At 37.4% G+C, this 9488-nt stretch overlaps 1 protein-coding gene across 1 annotated transcript in view; it reads left to right on the plus strand.

The window, feature by feature from the left end:
* The window catches only part of MTPN (myotrophin), a 28711-nt gene extending 21961 nt beyond the window's left edge, over positions 1 to 6750 (plus strand). Inside the window, exon 4 of the mRNA XM_079303466.1 lies at positions 3512 to 6750. Coding sequence (XP_079159592.1) covers positions 3512 to 3598 — 87 coding nt within the window. The 3' untranslated portion in view covers positions 3599 to 6750. The remainder of the gene's footprint in view (positions 1 to 3511) is intronic.
* The last annotated feature ends 2738 nt before the right edge of the window (positions 6751 to 9488 follow it).

Raw genomic sequence — 9488 nt, forward strand, 5'->3', positions numbered from 1 at the left:
TTATAAACTGAAAGTCAGCCTTGTCTGTCTGAGGCAGGGTTTATATGTAGAGGTTGTTGTGTCTCTTAACATAGTTACTTTATAACCCTCGTTGAAACATTAAATACATCACACTTTGTTTGTACATAGTCATGTTCTTTGGTAGCAGATACCTGGGAATCAGGATTCAGCCCTTACTGAAAGATCTAAAAATTCCTGACTGTTTAATGTTCTTCCTGGTTACTAAACTAACATTCTCCGTTGCTTTCTATGGTGCTGCATGGACTGTGGGGATGTTTGTAAACCTTCTATGTGAGACTTGAGCAACTGAGAGGGAGGAGAAGGAAGAGTATTTCAGGAAATGTTTCAAACACTGATCCATGTTTTTCTTAAATAATCTGGTGTTCGATTTGTAATGTAAAAACTGTGATTTTTTTTTTAGTGTCAGAGAAACCAGTATGTTAAAACAGGTAACAGTTTGAAAGCTTCAAATGGAGGATGGGGGTTGTTGCATTGGATGCAACAAACTTAAGCCATTTGTTCAACCTCCAAAATAGTTCTGCTTTTGTGTTACAAGAAATATCTTGTTAACTTGGGCAGTTTAGCACCCTTTTTTGTTCCCTGACAGTGGCAAAAGGAAGAGCTGTGGGTATGATCACATCTGCTCACTCATTCTCCTCATTCATGGTTTCTGTACTGGGGATTTCAAAGGTACACACATCTGTCCCCTTTTCAGAAGTGTTGGCAAATCTGTTGTCCATGGATTCATCCATGTACTTTTTGAACAAGAAGGCATCTGCCTCTGTGTCATCTGGCAACTCTTTTTAGCAGTTTGCTGCTTGCTGTGTAAACCAGTCTTCTCTCAGCTTTATGTGCCCCGAGTTCTGGTTTCACAGTTTGGGAGCTCAGTTCCCATTGTGGGTTCTGTGCTTGTTGCTCTGGGCTTTTTCCAAAACTGCAGCTGGAGCCAAGTAGCTGCTGTGCGGCTCTCAGAGCTTAACATTTGTGCTTTGCCTGGTGGCTTAAGTAGGCAGACATTCTTGTTTGTTATTACCCTACCAAGGAGAGAGGGTTTATATTTGCTTGTGTATGTGTATTTTTAGAGTCAAACATAAGACAAATATTAGTAACTTTTTACTTTGGAAAAGTAGAGAATACTATGGAATCATTGTACTTTTATGAGTTTTTTTTATTAAAGTTGCTTCCAGGCAGTGTTATACTTTTGCAAATTAAAGTCCTCTCGACCTGACATTGATTGTTTCCTTCTCTTTTTATTGAATGTAGGCAGGAATCTTCCTGTCTGGCTAATAGGCCATTTTCTAAATTTATTAGTACTGAGTTTAATAAACTGTGTCCTCCTTAGGGAGTCAGGACCCTCTTACCCTACATTCAGTAAAGCTGTTTTAGAAACGCAGGTCTTGCATGTCAATAACTTTTCTAAAGTATTTTTCTGAGGGGGGAGAGCAGTTCTGTGTTAAAATTAAAACCTGTCTTTATACTTCAAAGTTACCTCAGTTAACTGTTACCTTTGTCCCCTAAATGCTGGTACATAGGTGGGGAGTTCTATGAATTAAAGTTTTTTAAATTCTGTCAGGTCAGTTATGGCATAGTTCCATTTCTCTTCAAATCAAGATTTTCTGAGCTTAACATCAAAGAGCAGCTGTGAAGCCTTCTTGATTTCTACATAGATTCTAATCTGAGTGATATCTAAGCAGGTAGAAATAATTAACTCCTGTAAAAGAAGCGATTTGTACTCTTAGTTGCCTTTCTTTTCCCTGGACAACTAGGATTGCAAATATTGAATACCTGCTAAATCTCTTGGGGGTTTTTTAGGGGAAAAATAAATGTTTTACAATCAACGTTCCCATGGTTTCAGCCCAAGTGTGTGTTCGCAGTAACAAAATTGTCACTTGTTGAGAACAGGCTAATTCAGCTCCTGTTCATATCCCAAAGAATTGCAATGTCTTTGTACCATTTGGGCCAAGGATGTTACACGTGATTGGAGAGAGGAAATACTACAATTGCTCCTGTCACTGGAGTGAACTCAATGGGTCTCTTGCACTGAGATTCTCTAAGGACCACAAGGAAGATGAACAGCTCTGAGAGGATCAGTTTGGCCAGTGGGCCACAAGACTGGCAGTGCTACCTAAAAAACCACTGCAAAACCATCTTTTTCAAAGGACAAGTTGAGTACATGTGAGTAAAAAGTGTACAGGTTTCAGAGGGAAATAGCCTACATTGTGCAAAGTAGTATTGGTAGCACGTCAGAGTGGTATGAGATCCAGTTTATTAGACTGTTAGAAAGGTTTAGAGAAGTGAGAGTTGTCTTGGGAGCAGACATGACATTACATATGGAAGTTCATTGTGGGTTTGTGTGTTTAATCAGTAAAGAAGCTGTGGAAATTCTAGGTCCATTGTGCTCTTAAATTTTTCGGTGTCCTTATAATAACTAACAATCTTCCTTGTAATTGAGAAGGGCTTTTTACTTTGTGGAGATCTTACGCATGAACTGAAGAGAACCCTCTGCTGTACACACTTTTGACAAAATGTGTTTGTAGCCAAAGTGTTTTTCCTGTCGTTTGATAGAGCAAATACACATGTTTTCAAGTGAGATTTGCATACAGTCTTGCAGAGTTGTTCTGAAATCAGTCCTGTGATCTCTAATAACTTTTGTCCCCTTATTTAGCTACCCTGTTTACAGTTCAGTCTGTTTTCCCTTTCATGAATGTGATTACACAGTGCTCAAAGGAAACATGACTAGTTAATCACTCTGTTTCCCTTCTTTTGTTCTGTTCTCATAAATCTGCCACTGTGCTTGTGCTTACTTGCAGCAGTTTATTCTAGTTCTTTGATTTATCCAGTTGGTGCATTATCCTCCAATTTATCCAGGTGCATCCCTGTTCTGTTTTGTTGCCTTTTAGGTGTACACATAACTCTTTCAAAACAAACCTGAACAGTTTTGGACTTGGAATGATTTTGTGGTGTTGTTTTTCTGATGTATCAGTAGGGACTTTTCTTCAGAATGGAAGAGAAGCACAATCCTTGAGTGTGGCCATATTATGATGTAGAATGAATATAATATGATTTGTTAGTAAATCAGTTCTTCCAGGTATTATCTGTCTAATTTAGCATCCAAGAATTTCTTGTGCCATGGATTATATAGAATTGTTTAACACTGAATTTTTTTCTTTTTTAAGAGTAGTATTTGCTGGAAACAAAAAATCCATCTGTTTCTAAGATTAATAATTTGTTAATAATTGATAATTTGTTCGACTTGCAACTTGCTATGTAACAAAAGTTATGTGTCTTTTTTCTCTATTTTTAAATGACAAAGTTGGATGCTCTGATTAGCTGCATGCTAGAAAGTTCTGTACATAAATCTTGTCTGGTTCATTTCTGAATGAAAACAAAGCACTGCAGTAAAAAGCTGTATGTAATCAATATAGTTATGCAAGGTATGTAACTTTTGACACACTTTGTACTGCTGCAGCCTGGCTGTATGAATTGACAGTCCTTCTCATTGTCTTCCCAGGGTGCTGATAAGACTGTGAAAGGCCCAGATGGACTAACTGCCTTTGAAGCCACTGACAACCAGGCAATCAAGACTCTTCTTCAGTGATGGATGGACTGATATCTTAAATGTCTCTCCTGTGGCCTCACACTGCTGCCTGTCTGTCACTCTTTGCATCTTCCAGCTTCTTCAGCTAAATACTTTGGGGGGAGGGAAATTCTTTGAGTCAGACTAGTTAGGGGCTTGTATTGAAGATAATCTGGTTCGAGAGGGTTGAAAACTATTATCAACAGTGTCCCTCTAGGACTTCTTTTCAGTGCACAATCTCTTCCCATTTCTAGTGAAAATGGAAGAAAGAAGACCGACCATGCTGAATTTTTGGCTTGTAAGCCTCCTAGAATAGTACTGAGATTTTTTTAGTTGGATGGAAGTACTTCCATTAGATGGAAGTACTGTGCTGTGTACCTGAAATTAGTTGTGAAGCAGACAGTAGTCCCATTCTCTTAGTGTCTGCCGTAATCTGAAGTGTAGTAATGTAGGTGGCTGGGTTGCTCTTCTCTCTCAGTGGGTAGCTTAAATTCTTCTCTCTAAAGCTTCTGTTGCAATTTTGAGGACTTCTGATACTAGTTATTGGATCTGTTCTTTATATTGATTAATTAGATGTCACACTAATGTTTTCTGACTCTTGAGCAAACCAAGAAAGACTGGTTGAGGCATGGTGGTGTTACACTCCATAATATCTGCCAAGGTACTTTTGGATGCTTGAATTTAAAGTCTTTCTAGCCCATATTTGTTCTAGTCCAGAACAGACATTTTAAGTAACTGCTTTTGAGAGAGAGGTCAAAATTTCACTGTAGTTCTTTTCCAAAAGGAAAGTAAGATGAAATTTCTTTATTCGCCACATCATCATAAAATTCCTAGACATGCGTGAAAACTCCAGGCTGTTTGGTACAGAAGGATAATCAAGGCAAATGTGGAAAACGAACAGTAGTTATGTAGACATTTAGGCCAGGTGAATATTGCAGCTAAACTTTTCTGGTAAACATGGAGCCTTTCTAAATTCAAATGTAGAAGCAGGAAGATGTGCAAGCAGAAGTCTTAACTTGCTCTAACTACTACAGAGTTTTTTTTTTAATTGTGCATATCTTCAGATTAGTGTTTCATTGTCAAATGGATGAACTTCTTAAATTCCATTAAGGCATGAGGCTTGTTCTGGAAGTTCCCAGTGTGACCATACCACATTAACCATTGACTTTTAGATCAGATTTACTATACCAGTAAGTATGACAGTCTTGATCATTCATGGGAAGGTATTTAATGATGTTGTAGGCACTCCTGTCACATCCTGTGGTCCTCAGGAATGCCTGAGCTTCTTGCTTTCATCCTAAAAATTTTCATTATATTTCTGCTTCACCTAGAACTGAGTAACAGGTTCTCTACCACAAACTATACATCTTTGTCTGTTTTGGAATACAGGATTCAAACTTTCCTGGTAATAAACACAATGAAAAAAACAAATGTAATGTAATGTCTTATGCTGAATTCTTAAACAAAAGTAGCTGATACTATTTTGATATCACTGTTGAAATTGAGAGGATATATAGTAGACTGATGACTTCCACTAGTATTTAATGGAGACTTAGTTTTACTGGAATAATGTTGCATATTAGGATTGAATGTCTTGGTTATGAAAAGCATTGCATTTAGACTGTAAAACAAGAGCAGGAACTGATTTACATCTACACATGCCATAAAAAGAGCAATGGAGAAAACAGTCAACTCTGGTCACAAACTGTATGGTGCAATTACTCTATTTCTTGGACATGGGTGTCAAGGAAGAGCAGAAGAGTTGGAAATCAGTGATATATCAATTGGTGAACTCCTGATAAAAGAACAAGAATATTTGGTGAACAGTGCTTTTAATAACTATTTATAACAGGACTCTTCAATCTTATTGCTGATCAGTGCTGGATTGTCATGTCATTGTAATAGTGTGAACACAGAGTATAGGTTTAACTCTATTCAGCTATAATAGTAACAATCTTTGGCATTAATTTGCCTCTATATTATGCTATTAAATACTTAGCTATTCAAATACTAGTCTAGAAAACTTCAGTCTGTTTTTACGTGGAAAACTTGATTATTCAAGTTTTTTGTGTTAATTAGTATCAAGTTGTCTGGCCATAGTGGTTTTGTATTTTTGTTGGGTGGTTTTTGTTCTTCTGTATTCTTCTTTCCTGCCCTTCCCTTTAAGTGAGCAAAGAAACATCATCTTTGTACTAAATCTTCTGGAGATTCACTGAGGCAATTTTGCCTCCCTTTTTCTACAAATATGGGGACACCTTATTTTTTCTTATTTCACCCTGGGTGGGGGAAAAAGAAGCAAATGGACTTCAGTGAGTCAAGTATTAATTTGGCTGTAATATATACCCAAGCTGCCTTTTGAGATAGTTAAAAAGATGGAATTTAATGTTTGGCTTATAAAGAAGAAATACTTTTCTGCTTTTTGCACTACATAACAGGTGTTTAATCATTTTGCCCAAGATTTAAAAGAATAAAAAAGTAAAAATAAGAGCAAAAATAAAAGCTTATGCATTTATAATTGTCTAGAGACTGGGCTTGTTCATGTGTTTCTTTCTTGTTAGCTATTTTGTGGAAAAAATAATGGGTGGCTTCCTCTATCTTTGAGTAGGTTGTAACTAGATAAAAATACCAAACTGTAAATTATTTTTCATTCTATAAACAGAATTTAAATACTTTGTCAGACTGGAATTGCATATACTTGGAAATCCACTCTGTTCTTAAATCTTTTCCTTTGAAATTTGTGCTGAATAAGTTATAAATTCAAGTATATTTTGGATTTTGTACCCTCTGCTCCCTTTTTCTTACAGGGAGCAAATAAGAAAAGGGGTACAATAGTTAAATGGAGCTGAACATAACATTTGTAGAAGAGGCTGGTAAGAATGGAGTGTTCTAGGTCAAGCAATCGCAGTGTTGCATGCAAAATTTCAAAATGAACTTGTCTTAATTATATTTTGTAAATGGATAAACAATCATCTTTCTACGCAGTGACAGAAGAAAAATTAGTGCTCTGTGCATTTTGATATTTGACTTTCTCTTTTCACCATTGTTAACTGTTTTTACACAGTTGGGTTCATCATTATCATGGTTCACAGACACCAGAATGCTAAATGATACTGTATTTTTAAGTTTGTGTTGCAAGAATGAATGGAATAAACTTGAATTGTGCGATATGAGAATTTGGAGTTTCATTTCCCTTTCTGCTCCTGTCTTTTATTAACCTTGAGCTACAGCTTATTTGCCTGGAAGGCGTCTAAGTTCCAGTTTGCATGTATAGTGATTAAACTGTTTAGCTGCTTGTAAGACTGAAACATGGAATGGAAGCTGCTTTGGAAACGAAATATATAATGTTATTTGGGGTTGTTTTGGGGGGGGGGGTTTCAAGTACATGTATTTAAAGGGGCTTTTGATAATTTTTGTGGTCTTGTGGTCTGCTTTTCCTGCTCAAATGGTAATGCGTAAGGTTGAAAATCTTCTATTCATGTTAAATTCTAAGAGGCAATCTGTAGAGAGGAATGTTTCTCTTATTACCTGTGAAGACTGAAACAATTTTCTTTTTTCTTAATAAAAGAAATTGAAAATAGTTATTAACAGAAATCGCAGTTGAAGTATGAATAAAATTGTATAGAAATGTTTATTCATTATTCTTGTGACAACTTTACAGTGACTTTGTCAGAACTTCCTTTTATAACTTTGCTTGTCAGTAGAGATTTGAATTTAATTGCCTGAAGTGTTCAATAAAATTTATTTTTAAATAGACACTTATAAAGAAAAGTACAGGAAGTACTTTGTGAAATAGAAGAACTATAAATACAAAAAAAAATTCCAAAATAAATTAATTTTTCCTGGTTTTCTCTGCTAAACTTTGAAAAGTTTACAGAACTTCTCTTGCTGTATACACAACCTTTCAGTCAAATATTGGAGAGAACAAGTGTGTGTTCACTATAAATACCAAAGCAGTTCAGATCGTTCAATGGCCAGTGGCTGCTGTGTGGGCTTCAGTCCTTGTGTTCATGTTACTGATTTTTTTGTTTTGTGGGGGTTTTTGGTGTGACTTTGGGTTTTTTTTTCAATGGCAGCTTTTCTACAGGAGGAAATACTGTTTAAAATGCAGATTTCTTTCACTGACAATCCTCAGTGACTGGCTGTGCTGGTTTTGCATGAGAAGAGGAGAAGCACAGAACACAGACACACAGAGAGGCTGTTTCCTCTGTGAGAACTTCCTCTGTGAGTGCAGGAACCGGTCAGAAAGTTGATTTAATAATTGACAACCTGGGTAACCAATTAAAAAGTTACTTTGATATCATGAAACATTGGTAAACTGAAATTGCTGTCTTCACTTCCATCTGTGAAGCAGGTTATATATGTGGCCTGGCCAGGCAGGGAAGCTCAAGAGCCACTGGCCCCCTCCTGTTTTAGCCAGGGGCCCTGATGGCCGGGAGAGAGACAGAGAAGCTGCTGCCTCCAGCTGCAAGGAGCCGTGGGAGGCAAGCCTGTCCCCAGCACAGCTTGAAAATCCTTGCACGTCTCCAACAGGGCCTTGCCCAGCTCTCTTCACCTTCTGGGTGCAATTTTTAACTGTGCTAATGCTCGGATAAGCCTGCAGATCTCCTGACCTCCCTTGAATGAGAGGAATAAAGCAGGAAGTATGCTAAAGTCGGTCAAGTGGGAGCCAAGTTTCCAGATGGGAAGAGATTGAGGAGATGTCATGAAAAGATGGGCTGAAAAGAACCTTTTTTGAAAGCTATGGGGACTGGACTACACAGAAAATTCCTTTAAATTGTGGAGAATTACTTGGGGGGATGTTGAAGCGCTTGAGAAAAAAGATCCTTTGCCCTGAGGAAGTGGGGGTTTCTGTTCTTGAGATTGGAAAGATGGACAGAGACATTTGATGGAAAAGGAAATGAAGAGAACTTTTTTCCTTAGAACAGCTTGCCCTTAAAAGTAATACCCCAAGAGTTTTTTGACATGACCCACAACACAGCTCTGGAAAGACTGTGAAGATGGGAGGAGTTTCGTGATTGGAGATTTTCCCAGGCAGATACAAATTGTGAAAGTCAAGACAAACTCTATGGCTAAACTAAGAGCTTCTCTCTAGAGTGAACTGAAATGATTATTTAAGTGAATGATTGACCAAAGTGTTGTTCTTAAGAAATGTGGAAGGAGTGGGGGGGGGGGTGGGAGGAGGGAGTGATCTGGAAATCTTATTCCAAATTCCTTATTTTCTCTGTGTTATTAATAAATTTCTTCTTTATACCCTTTTAAATTTTAAGCCTGCCTTGTTTTTGCTCCTAAATTCTACCTCCAAGAAAAATTGAGTATATTAAAATTGGCAAGCCCAAATCAAACCAAGACACTGACAAACCAAATTCATCTATACAGGTAAAGAGTCTCTAATATGTATCTATCTATGGCTGATCTTTTGAAAGGGAATGATTTCCCAGCTCCATTCCAAAAGGATGTTGGCCCAAGAAAATAACTTTTTCAATTGGACCACTTGATTGTTTATCTCAGTTTGGAGAAAACTGTGCTCTCAGAGCTCTTCTCAAAATATTTTTTATTCATGATCTGACATCTGGGGACAGTTTTCAACTCTAAGCTATACCATAAACTTCCTGGAGGAATGTTTGAAAAGCATTTGGTTACATGCAGTGCCTTCAGAATCTTCAAACTCATGGAATTTTTGTCTGCTTGGGAGGTGAAGGAACATTTTTTTTCTTAGGATCAGTGATCCTCTCTCCCCACCTTTGCAGTCAAAACAATGCTTTCAAATTTTACATTTGGAAGTGTTGCATTTAAGTACCATTGCTTGCTATTGTGATCTAAGTTTTGGAGAGCCTTCTCTTGAATAGAAATCCTGGAGTCCAAGTCTTCACTCTTCAGGTGGTGTTTGGAGAGCACCTGTGTGCTCCCACAT

The sequence above is a fragment of the Erithacus rubecula genome (genome assembly GCF_903797595.1).
Source record: "Erithacus rubecula genome assembly, chromosome: 4".
Lineage (NCBI taxonomy): Eukaryota > Metazoa > Chordata > Aves > Passeriformes > Muscicapidae > Erithacus > Erithacus rubecula.